We start from the raw sequence: 20,868 nt of genomic DNA, 5'->3' as shown, positions 1-20,868 counted from the left end.
TTATTTATACAGCACACTTAAAACAACCAAGGTGCTTCACAGGTTAAATACAACAACAAGACACTACTCACACAGTAAAAGTACAGCAATAAAACATTATAATATACAGTATACAAGATATAGTGATATTAAAATTGCCAGGAATAATAACAGACTTAACTCGAAGGAAATGCCAAAGAAAAGAGATGTGTTTTTAACAGTGATTTAAAACGTTCGAGAGTCGGGGCGGTTCTGATGTGGACTGGCAGGTTGTTCCACAGGTTAGGGGCAGCTACACTAAAGGCTCGATCGCCTCTGGTTTTAAGTCTGCTTCTGGGTCCATCCAGGAGGAGGAGACTGGTGGATCTCAGCACTCTAGCTGCAGTATGAACGTGAAGAAGCTCCGTTAAGTACAATGGAACCAATCCATTAAGGCATTTAAAAGTTAAAAGTAAGATTTTAAAATCAATCCTGTAATGAACAGGTAGCCAGTGGAGGGAGCGCAACACAGGTGTGATGTGGTCCCTCTTCTTCTTTCCTGTCAGGAGGCGGGCAGCAGCATTTTGGACTAACTGCAGGCGCTGAATCGATGACTTGTCAAAGCCCACATATAAGGAGTTGCAGTAGTCAAGGCGGGAAGTTACGAAGGCATTAATCACCCTCTCTATATCTTTAGGAGGGAGATTCAACTGGAGAAAGCAGGATCTAACAGTGGCGGATATCTGTTTATCAAATTTAAACGCACTGTCCAATACAAGAGAGAAGGCTTATTCAGTTCTGACTGGTAGGAAATCCCAGCTATTGAATCTCTGTGGTGTCTCTGTGTTCAACCTCCTAGGCAGGAATGAAAGGACAGCACTATAAGTGATGTCTCAGCTCTCCTCCCCTGTTGGGAGATGGATTCTCTACTCTGGTGTCGATGCAGTGTTTCCTTTACACTGATTTATTTGAGGTGGCCCGCCACAATATCAACGCTGACCATCACATATAGATTTTGTTTTGTTTTTTACTATTGAAATGTAAACTGGTCGGCGCGGTGGTGCAGTGGTTACTGCTGTCGTCTCACAGCAAGAAGGTCGCAGGTTCAAACCCCGCTTGCCCCGGCCTTTCTGAGCAGAGTTTGCATGTTCTGCCCTGTACGCAGGATAAGCGGTTGATGATGGATGGAAATGATGAGCTGCTCGTTCGCTCATGCCCTCTCTCTCTCATTGTGAATAGCCCCTCCTCTTAGTGCACAATCTGAATTAAAACAAAATCATGCGCTGGAGGAAAGATTGTTTGTTGTTGTTTTCCGTGCAGAAAAGATCAATGAAAACTTTTGCATAAAGTTAACTCTGATAAGTTAGTCCATCGATGTTCTTAACACAACTCTGTCAATCTCAGAGACCCACCTTCAAATAAGTTATTAGCAAGCATGTAAGGAGCCTAGCTAATAAGCAGATCTATGTTAATGTTACAATACAGCCGCGTTGTCGAGGTTAGCGCGCTGGACATAGCTGGACTGCTCATGCAATATATCCACTGATGGCTTCTTTGAGTCTTCTTTCAAACTGTCCACCTGGACGAACCAGGCGGTATCCATCACCCTGACAACGACCTCACTGAGGTTAAATAGCTGGGTTTTCCCGTAAATCAGTCAGAACTGAAGAAGCCTCTTTGACGAGAGATGAAACGTATTCAAGGATCTTCAACCAAAAACCTGCTCTAGATATTAGCCCACCTTGGATAACTTAATATAAAGCAACGCGTAAAGATGACATTTTCGACTTGTGAAAAGATAAAGCTGGACCCACCGGGCTCACTGGTGCCTACCAGTACTGCATTGCTAAATAAACTGTAAAACCAAACTTACAGAACCTCTGGGTGTGAAGATGCTGCTCTGTATTATAATATGTAGAGCACTCTGGTGATGTTGTGTGTTGGTATCATAGTTGCCTTTTGTTTGGTGGTCTGATGATTGCTGTATGGCACACTATGAATTTCAGAAAGGACTAATAAATATCTAATAACCTCTCCACGCAGTTGTTACCACGGCTTCTGTGTCAACGGAAAATGGCACCGACTCCACACCCATGCAGAAAACGGCTAACATGAACACCATGTCAGAGTGAATAATGAATTTAAAAAGAAATCACCTCCTTTTAACCTCAGAAGGACATTCAACAGTCAGAAGGACCAGTGGAGACTCTTTCCTGGTCGTGGAACAGTGAACCAGCTCTTTACTTTTGCAAGGTTACCGGAGGGTTTATGCATGTTCCTGGTCACGGAGCTGCCGCTATGAGCTTTTTCATCCTTGTAGAACCGGCGTTGTACGAGCTGTATCTGTAATTTCAGCAATAAGTGAAGCACATTCTTGGTGGCTGTTTGCTTTTGCCTTGTCTTCACTTCTGTTTGAAGGAGGGTTGTTCAGTTAAGTGACCTCCTGATGCGTCTTTGCTTCTTGTCCAGGATGAAGTTCTCTTGGTTTTGTGTGAAGCAGTTGGGATGACAGTCAATACCTCCAAATGGGAGGCCATAGTACTCTGCCGGGATGCTGTGAATTACTGAATTACCCCCTTTGGGAAGGAATGAGTTATTGCCCCAAGTGGAGAGGTTCGCGTAAGTTATTGTACGATGGAGCCGGGGATCATCAGGCAGATGTTATAAAAGACTCTCAGAGCCCCTACTTCCTGCGGCTATGCTTTTCCAACAAATGTGTCATTTCTGATGCAAAATAGGATGAAATATCTGCATATTTTCAAACAAACTGTCATCAAGTCAAAATTGTTTTCTCAAGAACTGAGAAAAATAACCTTGATTTCTGCTTTTCCAACGTGCATTTGATCCAACTGTACTCAGACTATAGAGGAGTATCTAACCCTGAAACCCTGAACTCGATCTGACTGCATCTCCCTGAACAGAGCTGTTGCCACAGCTTACTATATCACGCTTGTATGGTTTTTATTTGGCTCTGTTTTCCTGTTTGGGTTTTATGCTCATTGCCTTATATATGTTTATTGTTCCCTCAGGTCCCCCAAGAATCCCCAGCAGAAGATCATCAAGCGGGTCATTGGCCTGGAGGGAGACTTCATCAGGTAGGAAGCAGCCCTCCTCCCTCCTGCAGCAACAACTTACTGACAATCTGACCGAGCCTCTCCAACTAACCCTGATAAACGAGTTAATATGTCTTACGCCACTTTTATATCACAGCTCTGTTTAATAAACTAAAGGTATCCTGAGGTTAATGTGAAACGGCATGAATCAGAAGGAACGCATCTGTCTCGCATCTAATCGTATCACTCTGCAGTCAAGAGGTTCACTCCATCACACTGATTTCTAATCAGATTAACTGGCATCACCTTGTAGCAAAAACAAATCACTGCTTGGTTCCCTGCACAAACACAAAACACCAACTAAAGGTAGAACAGGTTTTCAACTCTACTGTGGCGAAAACAGGGAAGCAACAAACAACCAGCAAACTAAACTTCTCCACCAGCCCATATGCAGCATTTCTTCTTGTTTTCTTGAACTTAACGCTATGAAAGGTATTTGCTTTATGAAACAAATATTACTCTAAACGGTAAAGGGCTTTAATTATATAAAACTTTTATCCAAGATGCTTCACGGTTTGCCTCTCATTCAATGGCAGTGAGGTAGCTACCATGAAAGGCAGCTGGCCTGACCATCAGCAGCAATTTGGGGTTCAGTGCCCGAGGACGCCCGCTTTACCCTCAATCTCTTTAATCTCTCTTACATTTAAAACAGTTGATGGAGTTGCTATCGGAGGTGAAGAATAGGGCTGGGGTGATTCTTCGACGTAATCAATTACGTAAATCCGTCAAAGCGTCGCTGCATCCGGCGTTGCATGGATTCCCCTGGACAAGCTCCAGCTACAAGACCGCGCCTTCGACCGTCTAAAGTCTGGGAGTTTAGGACAGACACTCAACAACATCGTGTTTACTTTCTGTCTCCACACAAGCACGCCACATTATCAGCACGAGGACACATAGTTCGTTAAAATGTAGTATTTTCTTAAAAGTATTTTCTTCATGGCCTTCATGTTAAAAGTAATTTCCGCCCTGCTGCTGTCATGGTAACGTAACGTTACACCGTGTGTCATCTGACGTTCGGCCGTTTCATACTTTCTGACTATTTAACGGCCACGTATGTGCGAGAAAACTGCTGATTCTAACATTACAGACGATCTGTGACTTTCTGCTCAGTCTGTCTGTGAGTGTTTTCTTTGCCCCACACTGATGCAGAAATACATTTGATTATCATACTGCATTTACTCAATATTGAAATAAATCCACGGCAGAAACATAAATTTGAAGTGAAGTAGCCTAATTAATGTCTGTTATTGTTATTATTATCACAAAACATCAGTGAATTGGAATTTGGATTGATTTTAAGATATGTTGTCATTATTCTAATGTGCTTCATTAGGATGATTGAATAAAATATTGATTCACATTTATTGATTATTATTTATAGAATACACAAAATTAATCTAAATAATCATTAGATTAATCGATTTGAAAAATAATCATTATTTACAGCCCTAGTGAAAAATACATTACTTTTACATCATTTTCAAAATCAAGCACCATCACTTTTTGACTGCAAGAATGTAATACCAGCTGTCATTCATTTCACAACCTCTTAATTCTCAGTTTTCAGGTCATTTTATCATCTTTTGCTGTAGCCTCAAAATTATTAATTAAAGCAGTCAAATTAATTTAGTACCAGTAGTCAAACTGAGAGCAAAGTAATCATTTGCAGTATATACTAAGGCGAGACACTACAGGTGAATAGGGGTAAATATTGAACTTAGATTAGATTTACACCATGAAACTTTCCTAGGGTATTACTTACATTGAGACAATATTTTTTTAGTTTTCTGAAATATTATGTTTAAAAATGCAAATGAGACAGTATCTAATAAAATAGGTTGCAAATTTGCATCTATTTCAAGAACAAAACTCTGAACACTGGATTAAGTCAGGTTCAAAGTTATTGTTTTATTTTGTGGACACATTATACTCAAATGTTTTTACAGAGGGGATATTGGATCTGTCTTTTTATTATTTCATAAATCTGAAAATACTGTCAACAGGCATAAAAAAAATATTTTCCAGCTGTTTTGGGGAATAAAATGTTCTATAATTCAGGCTATGAATGAGATATGAACAAACTGCTCTATAAAAACCTTCAGAATATAGTCAGGAAGACAACTGGAAAGTTTGGCGTAGGTTAGTGCCATTGAAGTGGAGATTTTAGGCTCAGAGTATGAAGGAAAAACATTTTTTTTCTTTAAGATAAGTATTGTACATTTCTTACTTCCTCTATGAATCACCTCAGGAGTAATTCTCTTGTGATACTACTGAGAAATTAAAGATAATATCATATCCATTTAAATTACATATATTTAGTCATTGATGTTTGAAAACTCAACTATTAACTTTGTTACTTGTATTTTTTTATTTTACCAGGGGAAAAAACCTTTCTTTTGTTTTGGCATCAATTGTCCTCCGTAGAACTCACAATATATACACTCCGTATCTTTTAAACATCTTTTGTTATACATTTATATAAAAACTTCCTCCACCTCTTGTGGCTGTCATAGTTTTCCATCGCACTAGTGACGATTATATCCTGCAGCGTCGACACGGTTGTTGGTTCTCTGTCAAGGTTTAGAGGATGTCAAAGTCACTGTGATGAGACAGTAAAGGAGACTTTCAGGCCAAGTGACAGCAAATCCTGTCCAGCAAATCACTGTGGCAGGTGTTTGATGGACAGGAGTCCCATCAGCTACATCCTTAAGCCACATTCATGCATCAGAAGCGTGTGTTTCCAGGTGTTGGGGAATTCTACTGCATTTAAGTAGTATAAAGTCTTATGTATCTCCAGAGGGAGCTGTGTGAAGTCTGATGATTGTCCTCAAGTTATGTCACTTAGTCAGCGTCGGGCAGTAGGGATATCGCTTCTCAGTACCTTTATGGTGTTACAGCACAGTATCGTGTAGAATCAAAACGTCGCCGATCCAACCAGTACTTCAGTCGAACTTTTTGTAACCAGATTGCAGCAAAAATGACTATTTGTATGGTTTTACTTTCAGCCAAACACACAAACAACACACCGAAAGAAAGAGAAGAGCAGGCGTTTTTTTCCCTTATGTGCCTGCACCATAAACTATATAAAAAAGGCCTGCACACGCTCAGTCCATGCGTGATTTTAACAGCCGCCCACCTGCGGTCTCAGGCGTGTGAGCCAGTATAAGACAGAATATAATTTATTTTAACTTAGAATCATGCAAAGCTGCCAAACAGGAGTCACTGAACTAAAATATAGGACTGGAAATCCAGTATAATCTTCTCTGTACATTTTTATTTGCTATTCATGTCACAGATCGCGGCGTTCCATCAGGAATCGCTTTTGTGGCGCAGCAGCGAATCAGCTGATATTACTCACAGAGCCTTCAGGTGTGGTTGGTTTGATCGGCTGGACGTGCGGCCTCTCTTTTCCTCTGTCTGTGAGTCTTTAGTGTAGTTAAGTCACTTTGCGACTCACCACTAAAGGAAAAAGCGCTCGCGGAGATCTTTCAATTCAGTTTAGTGATCGAAAGTTAACAAAATAATTTTCCGTTGTTCACTATCATAAAATTACCTTAAATTCATTTACCACAACTCATTTGGTCACTAAACTATTTCTGTCCTCTCTCATTCACATATAAAAAACTCCCAAGCTGCAGTTTTTCCCCGTATAATACTACCCGTGAGGACGACCTAATCAGGATGAGGAGGATCTGCCACAATACTTTTATGTAATAAAAATAAAAATAAAAATAATAATAGGCTACCGATCAACTACTGTGGCTTCGACAGGTGGCATTTTATGCAAGGTATCCCATGAAGAACTCTGTTGGTATCTGTATCACTTTAAGGGAACTGGTTTTGGTACTAGTATTGTAAAAGTTTAAATGATACCCAACTGTCTGTGGTTGCGTTGCGTTGTGGGTAATGTAGGTGCCAGAGTTTGAAATTAAAAAGATGATATTGGAGTCTGTGTTATAGGAGTGTGATTCTACATCAATGCAGTGCTCTTTCAAATAAATACTTTAGTAATATAGTGATCCAGGAAGCTGGCACAACCTGCTGAGACTTCTCTCAACAGAACTTTGTACACACTTTTTTGTTTTTAAGGTGACTTTCACCAGTTGCCGTCTAAGAGATGCGTGACTTTGTCCCATTAATAACGGTGGTTCCTCTGCATGGCTGAACGAACAGCCTCCCACTGAGGGCAAAAGCAGATTTGAAGTGGCCAGTCACAGCCGGCACCGTGTGTCTCGTGTTTGCCAGATGGTTGAACAAATTACAAAAAGGATTTTGGTGCAGCACACCATGAAACCAACATGTCAAACAGCTGAGAGCGCTGTGGCGGTTTTCGTCTTTTGTGCTCTCAAACTGAGGACAACTTTGGTGCAGCCCGACTCTGAAACACGGAGAGAATTACAACAAAGGAATCTTAGGAAATTCAAACTCACTGTCACCACAGTCGCCACAAATGAGACACACAGGGTGGTCATACGGTGAAAACTCAGTCACCCTAACTAAAGGCCAGATGAGTGTTTTTTGTTTTGTTTTTTACCATTTATAGAGTTTGAGGTGGAAGAGGAAAATCAGCATTTTGTGTGTTTCTCAGCTGGTTTATAAGCAGTGGCAGGTTGGCGATTACAATTTACCCTATTTAAAATGTAATAGTAGTGTAACTATTCAAAGTAATGTAACTTACATTAATACATTTTTTTATTACTTTTCTATATTTCTAATGAATGTTTTCCACTGTTAACCCTTTTCTACAGACAGCTTGAGAGGCAGTTTAACTGGCAGACAGACGGTGCTGCAAATTCAAACATAAATGAATTGAGCTCAGTGATACTAATACTTCATATCTAAATAAAAACCCGGACAAAACTGGACCTTGCTTGGAGAAAACAAAGCAAGGAAGTTGAACTACCTGGTGAGTTTATAAACTGTTACTTGATTCCAGCTATCGTTGTACTTCACTGTGAACAAGTTAGCACGGCCCTGATCATTCCGAACTCCATTCAGAAAACAATCATTTTAAAAGTTGTTGTTCTGCTGTCTTTCTGATAGACTTGACAAAGCACGAATTCATATGTTTAATAAATCAGCCTCATGTTGTTGTTATTTCGGCATCAGTTTGATTAATTTATTGCAACTAAATCACAGCTATATGTTTACTTTGGGTTCATACATCTGTCGCAATCACGAGTTGTGTTCATTCGCATAATTGCGTTGTGTGTGAACAGCGATAAAACCCCTGCGCGGAAAGTGAGGCGAGGATTAAATTTGCGTTTGGTCTGAATGCACAGTAACAACCAATCAAAAACATCAGAATAGCATCAAACTTTACAAAATGGCTGTGGCTTGAAACGGCAAAGGAAGACATTGTGCACGTGAAAAACATGCAAAGCAACAAAATATATATTATTGAATATATTGCCGAGCTTTCTACAGAAAACATTTCAGATGTAACCCCCGAATGTAATCTATCTGTAATAGAAACTAATGGATTACAGTTACTTTTCTTACGTAACTACATTATACGTAACTAGCATAGACTGTATATAAGAAGTGGGCGTAGTCATGATGACGTCACCCGTTGGTTTGTGGACTGCGGCTTTGAAGCCTCGAGTTTGGCCGATAGGGCGCCGCCATGTTGATTTTTTGCAACCAGCGGCTCCAGACGTTACCATATTTGGACGAGACGGTGGAGCTAACGGCCGTGTGCGGAGCTAGCTAGCTTGTTTAGCTAGGTGCAACTGTAATTCAGGTTAACTGTCATTTTAACAGGCTGATAACTTCGTCTCAGAACTAAATGTGCTCACCAGAGAAAATTAACAGCCGACTCCTAATAAGCTTTTACAACGGCGCTGGTTAAATTTACACAGAGCAGCGGGTACGAGTCACTCTAGCCTGATTGACAGGTTGCCATGGTAACAACTTGTCAATCATAGATAATCCCGCCCTAAAGCCTCCCCTGCTTCCTGGTCTCTGTTCCTCTAAATGGGACCATAATTTACTAAATGAACATCATGCTGTGTTGAAGAAGACTTGAAACCAGCGACTGAGACCAGAAACTCATCAGGAAAGTGTTTACTGAGGGAATAAATCAGCTGACAAGTAGAAACATTTTCCCATCATTTCTAATGGAGCCGGACTTCCTTTTGCTACCAGAAGAGTCGCCCCCTGCTGGCCGTTCGATAGAAAGCAGATTTCAGCGACTTCCTCGTTCGCATCAGATCGCTGACTGGAAGCTTCTCGCTTGGAAACTAGTTACTCCGCAACACTGTCTGTAATATAAGGGCGTCACTTTGTGTTGAAAAGGGCTCAGATTACAAGACGATGCACAAGAACAACACTAGAAGATTTTTAACACTATTTGAAGAAATGAGAAATGCTGAAACTTATTAGCGGTGGGTCTGGGGGTCCTCACCCAGAAAATTGGAGGATTAAACACTTCATTTCCTTTTTCAGGTCACAAACACTTCTGCTGTAAGTTAAGCTTTCACAGCATCATTCAACATTATAAACACATTTTATTGTTGTCCAGAGATCGTCCTTGCCCTTCAGTTCTTTTTTTATCTGACATGCAAAGCAGTAACAGTGACTCCAGTACAACCTGTGAGATTTAAAGGTCACTGGAACAGCCAAGATGTATTTGTTTGAACTGCTGCTGGCAGCAGATGCAGTAGACAGGGACAGAACGTGGGAGGATTTGCACACACTGAACTAACTACTAGATGAAACTATTTCTGCTAAAGACTGAGAAGTGGAAACACCTGTACCTGCATGCAGGGCTGTTATCTTATTTATCTTAATTTGGTTCATTTTGGTTTGTAAAATGGTCTAGCACCTGGAAACATAGCGTTTCAGTGCCAAATTTGTTTTCCAAGGTCTGAAGATTAAGCTTATTGTTATTTCCCGTGGGTGCGATCCGTGTGATTGTTGTTGTCTGAAGCAGACTTCACCGGAGGATTTTAACTTTGCCAGCTCGATGTTGGCTTGACATTGCTCTTGAATTGTATTTGAACTGGCATTAAGAACACATTGAGGTTAGGTTGCAGGTAGTTATTTATAATCTTGGTGTGAGTGCATTGGAAAGCAGTGTGTGTCTGGATTTCTCTCAGCCCTGTTACACTGCGTTCTCGTGAGGAAATGAGTTCCGCTGTTCAAATAATGAGACGCAGCAGGAGAACAGAGCAGGCCGGGCTGCTGGCTCTCATACAGCAACTTCTCAAAACTCACCGTCTGATTGTTGGACACTTTTGTATATTTTACAGAGACCATCATGTTCCCTGTCCGTCTAATTTCTTACCTTTTAATCAGGAGCACGAAACTTTGGGACAGATGCTGCTAAACTTGTGACTGATGACTGAAGGAGTCACCATTATATTACTACATATATACTTTAGGTTATGTGCTCATTAGCCACTTTTTGAGCAAAGTTTTCAAACTTTCTTCTGTGCATTTTACTTCAACCTTCGCTCTCTCTTGTACTTGTAAAGGCTACAAGGTCAAATTTGACCCTCTGAAATCACAGCTTTCAGTAACATCGCATTCCTCATACATCTTTTAAAGAGTGACTCATCATCCAAACACTTGGATAAGAAATTGAAAACAAAACCTGCCACAAGGGTCGAATCTGACCCTTTCTGAAGGTTATTTAATGAGCCATCACGTCTCCTTTTGTTTGAGTAAATCCGCTGGGGCCGGATAAACTTTAAATCCTTTTGTTATTTTACACACATTTTGTATTTTGACACCAAAAGAATCAGACTGTCAATACATTTAGAGCCTCAGCCTAAATGATGAAACCCAGTTTAAGCTTCCTTTATGCTGTGCATTAGTAGTAAAAACAGATCTCTTTAGGATTCTTTAAATCTCAAACTTTAATGTCTCCAAATGACCTTACTATGCAAGATTATGGGACAGATCATGTTAAAGAAACCTTTATTCAACTTATTAAAACCTTTTAATCCTGTATTGATTGATTTGATATTCTTTTAAAAACAAGCTAATTAAATAAAGAAGGTGGAAGAAAATGGGAACTCTTTAACGTCCCTCCGGCCCCCTTTCTGTTGGTCTGTCACTTTTAAAGCCTCCAGGATTCTCTTTTTAATATCACTTGTAATTATATGGAATTTGACAATTTACTTCCAAGACGACACATACGAATGTGCGTTTTCTGATTTGAATATATCGTTTGTCAGAGCGCTGTTTGCTGATCTGCCTCCACTATGGTGAAGCCTTCTCTCAAAATGTTTTTAACATGCGGCTGTTAGACTTCAAATGTTATCGACAGAATGGATCACATTCTGTTTTCATTTCCTTTGGGTGGTGACGGTCAAATATATCGATCCGCCGTGTTACAGCCGCTGCTTTAGTAAAAGTTACTTCAAAGCACGGGGAGGCATTGCGAGGCTCTCCGGCCGACCACAGTTCTTACCTGTCCGCGTTGCCTCGACGTGTTGTTACATTTTTGAGGAGGTGCACATCGTAGGGTAGGGGACTACGTAGAGGCTACGCCGTCGATTCGACGCAGAAGTATAAATTAGATTTTAGGCTGCAGTATAATAGTTACTGAAATGATCTCACCGCTGTTATTTCTCTACCGTAGATTCCAGCTCCAAAACATAACGTACCTTCAGTTTTAGGCTATTTTAATTGAGGTTAAACGGCTAATTAGCTAGATTTTACTAGTCTGGACTAACTCTGCTGTGGAGAGTAGGAGATGGCGCAGAAACACACAACCTTTCAGTAACTACCTGAACACACTTTATGGCTGAGGTAACCTCAGTATCCCTCATCCAACGAAGGTTAAAATCAAGGGCAACTGGACGTGGTTGAAGATAGTGGAACATTGAAGAGGACAGGAGCCTGCAGATTGGTGTTTACAGAAAACCCACACACACAGACCAATACCTACTGTTCGATTCCCACCACCCACTGGAGCTAGGGGTCATGAGAACACTGCACCACAGAGCGGAAAACATACCAACAAGCGCCCAAGCCAGAGAGAAGGAACAGAAGCACCTGAAGGGGGCACTTACAGCCTGTGGAGACCCTAAATGGACCTTTGTGAAAACAGCCACAAGATCCAAGAAGAACAAAACTACAGGGGAGGAAAAGAAGGTCAAACGCAACAACATTGTGATTCCATACGTGTCTGGAGTATCAGAGAAACTCAGGAGGATTTTCAACAAACACAACATCCCTGTGTTTTTTAAACCCAAGAACACACTAAGACAGATGCTGGTCCACCCCAAAGACCGCACACCCAAACACAAGAAAAGCAATCTAGTGTATGCGGTCCAATGCAGTGAGGAATGCACAGACCTGTATATTGGGGAGACTAAACAACCACGACACAAACGCATGGCTCAACACAGAAGGGCCAACTCCTCAGGTCAAGACTCTGCAGTCTACTTACATCTGAAGGACAGAGGACACTCGTTTGAGGACCACCAGGTGCACATTTTAGACAGAGAAGATGGATGGTTTGAAAGAGGTGTCAAGGAAGCATCTACACCAGGGTGGAGAAGCCGTCATTGAACAGGGGAGGGGGTCTACGCCACCACTTATCCCCCACTTACAATGCTGTCCTTTCATCACTTCCCAGGAAACTCAACAAACGTAACCTATTGGCCTCAGGTGAAGATACCAACGATGGTCGTTCAGTCTCGGCCACCGGTAGTCTTAACGAGTGTAACGACTGTCGTCACAGCAACAAGGAACACTAACGAACCAGCGGTATCGATGACCCGGGCCAACGACCCCACTGAGGTTAAATAGCTGAGTTTCCCTGCCAGCCAGTCAGAACTGAAGAAGTCCTTTGGATGAGGGACGAAACGTCTTCCAGTATCTTCAACCAAGTCCAGTTGCCCTTGATTTTAACCTTCGTTGGAGAACTGACCTGGATGACTGAGAATCTTCATAGACATCTCAGTATCCCTCACACACACAGACTTTCACAACAAACCAGCTTGACCACCTACCTTAAAGGGGACGGGGGCTCGGCAGGTGACACACAGGCGCAGTTATGCCTTGGGTTGTCAGCTGTCAGATTAGCCGGGGTGTCCCGTATGTGACCTGTCTTGTCCTGTTTTTTGACTACTACACTGATCTAACCACTGACTGCAGTGCTGATCACGGTCACTGACTCCTGTCATCATCCAATCACAGCCTCACGTGCCTCAGTATACAAGTAATGTTAAATGCAGCTAATGTGGAAACTAACAAAGTAGCAGCCTCGTGGGTGGATCACGCCGTCCAACACGGACTCGGCTACACCAGCACCGACTGTCTTGTTAAGCTACACGGCGCGTTGGTTCATGACTCAAATGTTGTGAAGAAGATGCATTTGGTTAGAACGAAAGCTGAGATGATCACAGTGAATGTTTTATGACCAAAGACTGCGGGATATCGTGAATGATCCCCGACTGAAGGTGAGCCTGTGGTGTACTCGGTTGCCACCGACGCCTCAAACAAGGGAAACAGAAAAATGTTTCCAGTGTGTGCGTGAGATATTTTTCTTACTTGACTTTTATGAAGATAGTGATGAAACTGCAAATGGGATTCATCAAGTTCTGATGAACTGGAAATTACACACATTAAGTAGCTACATGTGAACATGAAGGGGAGAACCTTTTCTAACCTAAGTGTTTTGTATTAGACGAATAGTAAAGGTAACAGGTAGTGCTTTGATTACAAGACTGTGACAGGGTTTCAGGTGTCCCAACTACTCAGTGCAGTCTCAGGCAGGACGGGCAGGTACAGACGATTTCCACATACTGACGCACCGAACGAAACAAACCAAGGTTTTTACGTAGCGGCTGCTTTCCCTCCAGACTCTCCATGGAGGAAACCATTAAAACCCTCATTTAAATACTGCCGCCTCCGTTGGGTTTGCTCCTGTTGTCATCTACATAATAACTCTTAGTAAATCACCCACAACAGCTACTAAAATTACATGCAGTATTTTAGAATGCATTATTTAAATTTAATACTTCACTTTGCCTTTTACTTTATGGGAGCTGCCGTTGTTGTGCGACATCATTAAGCTGCAACTCTTGAAGTCGGGGTACGAATTTTTCACAAATAGAAAAATCCGACTTCAGGTTCCACTCTACTTTTTCTAGTTGGAGGTCGGAAATCTCCGAGTTCTGTGTTCCCCGGAACGCAGTATTAGTCTGTGGGTGAGCTAACCAGAGGTGGAAGAAATATTCAGGCCCATTACTTTAGCAAAGTAAAATGTTTCACTATTGCGTTTGAGGTTTATGAATTAATATTACTGCCGCATTAATGTGTGTGTTACAGAGCCCCTAAGGGAACATGGGAGCCCACCACACAGATGCATTTTACTGCTGTAGATGTTTAACCCCTTCACGCATCACACCTCTTCCATTCAGAGGAGATAGCATATGTATTCCCCCAATGTCAGTTTGTGCATATTCGTTACGTACTTAGGAACCTTTTGCAAGCTCTGGTTTCTCGTTTATGCCTGTTGTCGCTAACTGGCATCATACCTCCATCATACCTGAATTTATATCTAGACAAATTAACAATGTCCACTTAATTCAACATCATCTTGAAAGCAAATGAACAAATGATACATTTTCTTATATAATTATAAATAAATCCAGGCGTTAAGGGGTTAAGGTTGGGCTCATTTTAAACGTGTTGTAAACTGTTCTAAAGCCTTATGCTCATTGGTGCTGCTGAGAGGCATCATGGATCGTCTTCCTGTCCCAGACGGAAAGAACACAGTCATGGTAAAAAGCAATGTTGAATATCGGCAGGGAACGCAATACGGAATTGGACGACGTTGACCCAACCGTCGCCCCCGACCTCCTCCCAACAGCGGCACTACTAACATCAGGTAAAAGCTCATTTAAACACTGGTGTGACGATGTAGTGCACAGTTTCTGGGAGACTGGGGAGCTGGGAAAGTCCATTATCCAGAGATCCTGTGATGTGTTGACAGAGCTCATGTTTTAATTTTGTACTCAAATCACACAGCTACTGTAAAATAAATCAAACAAGTTACTCTGTGACATCACGGCGGCTGCTTTTTATTACATTCAAAAGTGAAACTCCTGCTGTGACGTGAGTGTGTTTCAACCCACAGAAGCAGAGAAGCAGCAGGTTTCTGCTCTGTGTGACTCACCGCTGAATTACACTTTTATTTTATTTTCGGCCTGTTCTTAGTCATACTTCAAATCAGCTTGGTCAAGTTCCCGCCCCCCCTCCCACACCTGTCAGTCATCCTGATGAGCTGCCATCTCTTCTGAAGCCGAGGGCCAAGAGTCCATAAAGCCTCCGCGTATGTTAAGAATGAAACAACCAACGCAAACAATCAGCAATTAACAAGCAACACTGCTTCTTCACTCAGTTTTAGTTTCTCTCTGATTTTCATCTTTGAAGTTGCAGTTTGACATAAAAATACACACAAACAGGTTCGATCATAAGTGCAGACTGGTGTGGGATCGTGCATTTTTCACTTCCTTTGAGAAGACTTGCCACAAACGTCAGAACAAACACCAGAATTAAAGACTTCGTTCTCCAAGAATCACAAACATATTTTCTCACTTCCCTCTAGTGGTGTCAATCCGTGCAGATCGTTATAAGAGATATATCTGTGATTTCTGTCTGTACCCAACAAGTCTTCAACCAAGTCCACGCCTCCCGTAGCAGCGACAGGTGACCGGACCTTAACTGTGCATTCATGTGGCGTCGGAATAATCGTAAAAATTGACGTGAAAAACGTGAGTAAAGTTTGGTACACAAGTTGACGAGTTGCTGACGTCATACATTGTGCAACAAAATGGTTGAAGGTTTATTTTAAACCTCTTTATTTTTATATGCTAAATATGACATTTTAAGATAGAAATCAAACATTTTATTTAAACTTTATAATAGTAAAGCAATGAAAACAGTTGCTTATAGTTGTGTCCTGTTCTATTATTCTCCTGTTTTATCTACTTTTGTTTTGGCTAAAGATCTTTGTAAAAGATGAATTCAAGATCCAATAAAGGGGGAAAAACACGGTTGATGGGTAAAAATGTTTGATTAATTGCATAAATGTTTAGCTAATGTGTCATTTGTAATATGGTATTGGGTTATAACGGTGAGTTTGCTGTCCATGTAGAGTAACCTACATTTATTTAGGAAAGTTATGTTTTTGCAGCATTTGCAGTACAAGCGATATTTTAGTGGTTTCAGGTACCTGTGCAGTAACAACTCTGGGACAGAAATCCCTCTGTAATAGAAAGCTTCACACATGTTGTTTCCACGTTCCGACTTAAAAGCACACGAACGCGCCGAACTGCGTTACCTAATTTACATGACATCAAACACGCGGGTAACGGTCACAGTTTGGTCAGGTTTAGGCAACAAAACTTGGTTAGGTTTAGGAAAACTCTTTGGTTTTGTTTCAAATCACTGTAGTCATGTTACTTAAATCAGTAAGTAACGCTGTGTCAAATAAAAATAATCCACCATTTTCTTGGTTTCACATGGGACTCGAACGCCGTTCTCCTGAGTTGGTTTGACTCGCCCGTCCTCATCTTTACACGGAGTTTCTGCCTTTTTATAACCCTACTTCCTCCTTTACTACCGCTGTGTGGCGACTAGAGGTCGCTGCAACAATAAAGTGCTGCACAAACGACCTATTTGGACGTTGTTGTGGTGAGGACATGCTGCTCCACCCCAATACGATGGAGGTGAACTTACAGCATTGAAAAACTATATTTAAAAAAAATCAAACGTCAGCATCTCTTTCCAGAATAAAGTCTATAGTTAGTCCTGATAATCCATGCAGAAAATCCCCTGAGGTCACATTTCGTGACGACTTTCTACCAAAGAAATAATCCCTGTAACTGTTGTGGCTTCACATTCAGGCTGATGGAGCAGTTGGAACATTTCTCCAATTATGTCTTACTGGAGCAGATTCAATATGATACCAGGGCAGTTTGTGGTGAGGATGTCCAGACGCTGGAACTGTTGTATTTAACTACACTAATGACAGTTCTGATGCAGACGGGGCTCAGACAAGATGTAGAAGAACACAGATCATTTTTAAGAGAAGTAAGAAACCTGAGAAAGTCTGCAAACATTTTCTCTTCTATTCATTTTCTTGGTCACATTTAATGTCCAAAAATCTGCCTTGAAATCTTAAAGTCCCTGTTCGCTCAAAAAAGGTGTTTCTCTTATTGTTGCAGAGTTTGTCACCACATTCATCTGCTGAAAGGAGGAAAGTTTCTCTGAGCTCACATTAAATCTCATTTTAACACCTGGACGTACCTGCAGGATGTGTGATGTCAAAACTCGAAGCCTCCAGGTCACAAACACCGAGAATAAACCTGAAACAGGGTTCTCCGCAAGCAAGCTTTAAGGGACAAACAGACACACACTGATGAAGGTGCAGCCTTTAATTGTTTAGATGCTGCTGTGTCTTCATCTTGTGTCCAGCACCTAAACTTTAGAAAATAATATCATTTGTATAATCATAGATTCAGTGTTTTTTTTTTCAATGAAGAAGAAAGAGATGTCATTTTATGAATTTCAACAAGGGAGTTTAACTCTTTGTTCAAATCAAAGCATCTTTACAAAACCCTCTTTAAATGATTTACATTTATTCATTTGGCAGACGCTTTTGTCCAAACCAACTTACATTTGAGAAACAACATACAAGCATCAATAAAGTAAGAGATCTACAAGTGACAATAGATAGTAGAACCAGCAGAAATAAAAAACTTAGTGCTCAGGCATCGGTGGGGGAAAGAAGTAGGAAGAAATGATTAAAATTCTGTCTTATAAGAGACACAGAGAGGAAACACAGTCGCTGAGAAAGACAACACGAGCCGCCAGTGAACACATCAGATATCATATCCACAGTCTGACCCTGCAGCAGCGCTGGTGAGGCTGAGAGGACAGCAGGCCGACAGAGGCGTGTTCACAGTATCATAACACGCCATCATCATGCGATTCATCCCGGCAGCTGTTTGTGTCGAGTGCCACCGTGTAAATTACAGGTCAGCGACCGCGGAGGGGGATGAATAATTAACAGGCCTGTGATGGGTTCCCTGGCGGAGGCGGCGCTGACGACGCTGGCTGTCAGCCTGCGTTGTCTTACTGGGGCCGGGCCGACATAAATCACAGCTCCCGTTTTAACTCGGCCACGCAGGCCAGACCGTCTGCCTGCCACATAACCGTCAGACGCAGAGAGAAGATTGTTTTACAGATTCATCTCCAAACAGAGAGGTTTATACCGCACGTAAATCTCCCGTCGTCGCTGTCAGGCCAGAGGAAACTAAGTGGGAGTGTTGACTGTGGCGCGGTGCAGGCGAATCTGCAATGAACTAATGGCAACACATAAATAAAGTTTATTTGTCTGTTAAACCATTATACAGGTCCCCTTTCAGCAGGAGGCAGTCATCAGTGACACGAAAAGTCACTCCTACTCTTAACAAAGTGACACAAAAACACATGAAGTAATGTGCCCTCTAAAGAAACTGAAGTGCTGAACTTTACACGCAGGATAATGAAGTATCCTGTGTATCATAGTATTTTGGAAGTTAACTTTAGACAAGTAAACATACGAAGCATTATCTGCCAGTTTTGTGGAGGCTTTTATCAAAATAGCCAAAACCTGGCAACCAAAATTTAATTTGGCGTTTTCTCTGTGAGCAAAAAGAAGCACTGTATATGTCTTCCATTGCTGCAGGGCGTTCAGGCTGGCCAGCTAAACTTCATCCAGTGATCCTCCATCAGAATCACAGTCAGCTTCATTCTCCAGGTCTGTGTTCACATACATGCGTACATGTCAGGCATGTACACAGTGCAAAGGATGCTGGAATAAATAAGTATTTTGTGCAGGAGTAATTACTTGAGGTAGGTGGATTTTATGTACAGTATCTACAATATGACAGCATGAACAGCACTGAAATAGAGAATGGACATGTAGCAGCTTTATGGAGGCAGAGTGTCGGCCTGTCGGTCGGTGATGGTGGTCGGTCCCTGTAGCTGACCTTCCAGCAGCCCATGTGAGGAGCTCTTGCTCTCCTGTCTAAATAGACTATATGTTGGTGGAAAGCATGTTTCCAGATATGCAGGAACATTTTTACTTCCTCCATTTTCACACTGAGCTGATAAAAAAAGCTTCTTCCACAAAAACAAAAACACTCTTTAAAATACAACGACCGTGCTGTGGACGGGATTTAAATGACCGGCGAGTTTGCCAAAAAGCAGTAAATGTAACTGGTTAGGAGTAAAGAGTTACAGTTAAATCACCCCGCCTCCTCTGTAGAAATAGATCCAATCAGAATGGGGCTTAAGGGCCCGTGTCCACCAAAGCGTTTTTTCCTTTTTTCAATTGATTGCAAAGGGAGCGGCGCAGCGTGACGAGGCGCTGAACGTCTTTTCCACGCTGGGCAGTGGAGACTTCGCAGTGCAGGAGGTGCGGGACAAACACCACCGAGCACATCCAAAACCATGTGGCTACTCAGCGAGGTGTTTCCTCACCCGCAAAATCTCATGAACCCACGTACAGTCTGTGCTCTAACAAATCAGCTTTCTCTTCATGCAGAGCGTGCACCCTACTTTGTGGTGACGTTTTCAGCTGGTAAAAAAAACGCTTTGGGGGACACGGGCCCTAAAGTTTCAGTCCGTAGGTTTTAGTGACATCTAGTGGTGAGGGTTGCCAACGGCTCACTCACCGCTCACCGCTCCCTTTGCAAGCTACGATGGCCGACACGCTCTGTCAGCGTTTGAGCTAAATGATAGGTGTGGTCTTCCCTTTGTCCAAATTTCTTTTCTTTCTTCTATTAAACCAGAAAACTACCACTACTAAACCTACTACTACTTATTGCTTCTTCTTTGTAGTGATGAAACGGGCTCTGTAGAGCAATTTGACCTTTAGGGCTACTGTAGGAACACGGCGGCGCAACATGGTGACGTCCATGTAAGAGGAGCCGCGGTGTCTGTAGACAGAAATGTCTCATTCTAAGGTAATAAAAACAAAACGGTTCATTATGTCAGGTCTTTATACACCACTGAAGACAGAGTTATGGATCTTATTTCTGTCAGTAGATCCTCCTGAATATGACTCACTGGACCTTTTAAGACTGCAAACACACTGTATTTGCTTGGCATCAGCATGTTAGCATGCTAACCTTAGTGTTTAAGGTAGCTGCTAGCACGGCCGTAGACCAGGGGTGTCAAACTCATTTTCACCAAGGGCCGCATAAGCATTACGGTTACCCTCAAAGGGCCAGTTGCAACTGTAAGACAAACATAACTACTCCTTAACATAACTGTGTCTTTATTTGATTATGTATTCAAGTTAAGGACATTCACCAGATGGAAAAATATAGCCTTAGTAAGAAAATATTTCAAGTAAATAACAAAGACAAATATCATCAAACACAAGCTTTTACAGTAACTTCTCACTTTTTCACAGTCCAGAGGTGCAGAATGGTAAAACAAATAACTGTGAGCTGCTAATAACATGAGGGACAGATGTGATAAATAAAACTGTCCAGCTGCACACAGCCTTGCAGAGGACATACGTCCAACTAATGAGAGATAACACGATGAACCCGATTTGCCGCTCGGCGACCTGACATTTCTGACACATCGCCGGCATCTGCCAGATATCCAGCACGCCAAACATCTGGAAGAGTCGACATCCATATCCAACCAATGAGAGCAGGTAGCTACTTTTCACCACAGAACACTTTTTACTCCCCTCCAGCTCTCTGTAGCTCAGACAATCCTGCTACCTGCGTGTGCTGATCCATTCTTTCACCCAAAATCTTTGTCTTTA

General features: G+C 41.8%; 1 protein-coding gene across 6 annotated transcripts in view; it reads left to right on the top strand.

Moving 5' to 3' along the window:
• immp2l (inner mitochondrial membrane peptidase subunit 2) overlaps window positions 1-20,868 on the top strand; it is a 249,557-nt gene that overhangs the window by 212,189 nt on the left and 16,500 nt on the right. For all 6 annotated transcript variants that reach the window (XM_038706564.1, XM_038706565.1, XM_038706567.1 and 3 more), the window contains exon 4: window positions 2,988-3,053. In XM_038706564.1, the coding sequence (XP_038562492.1) occupies window positions 2,988-3,053 (66 nt within the window). The remainder of the gene's footprint in view (window positions 1-2,987; window positions 3,054-20,868) is intronic.

This window comes from Micropterus salmoides, unplaced genomic scaffold, assembly GCF_014851395.1.
Source record: "Micropterus salmoides isolate LMB-PRFRI ecotype aquatic unplaced genomic scaffold, ASM1485139v1 Ms_hic_scaffold_8, whole genome shotgun sequence".
Lineage (NCBI taxonomy): Eukaryota > Metazoa > Chordata > Actinopteri > Centrarchiformes > Centrarchidae > Micropterus > Micropterus salmoides.
Note: the sequence above shows the minus strand (reverse complement) of the source record. Positions and strands in the feature narration are given on the sequence as shown.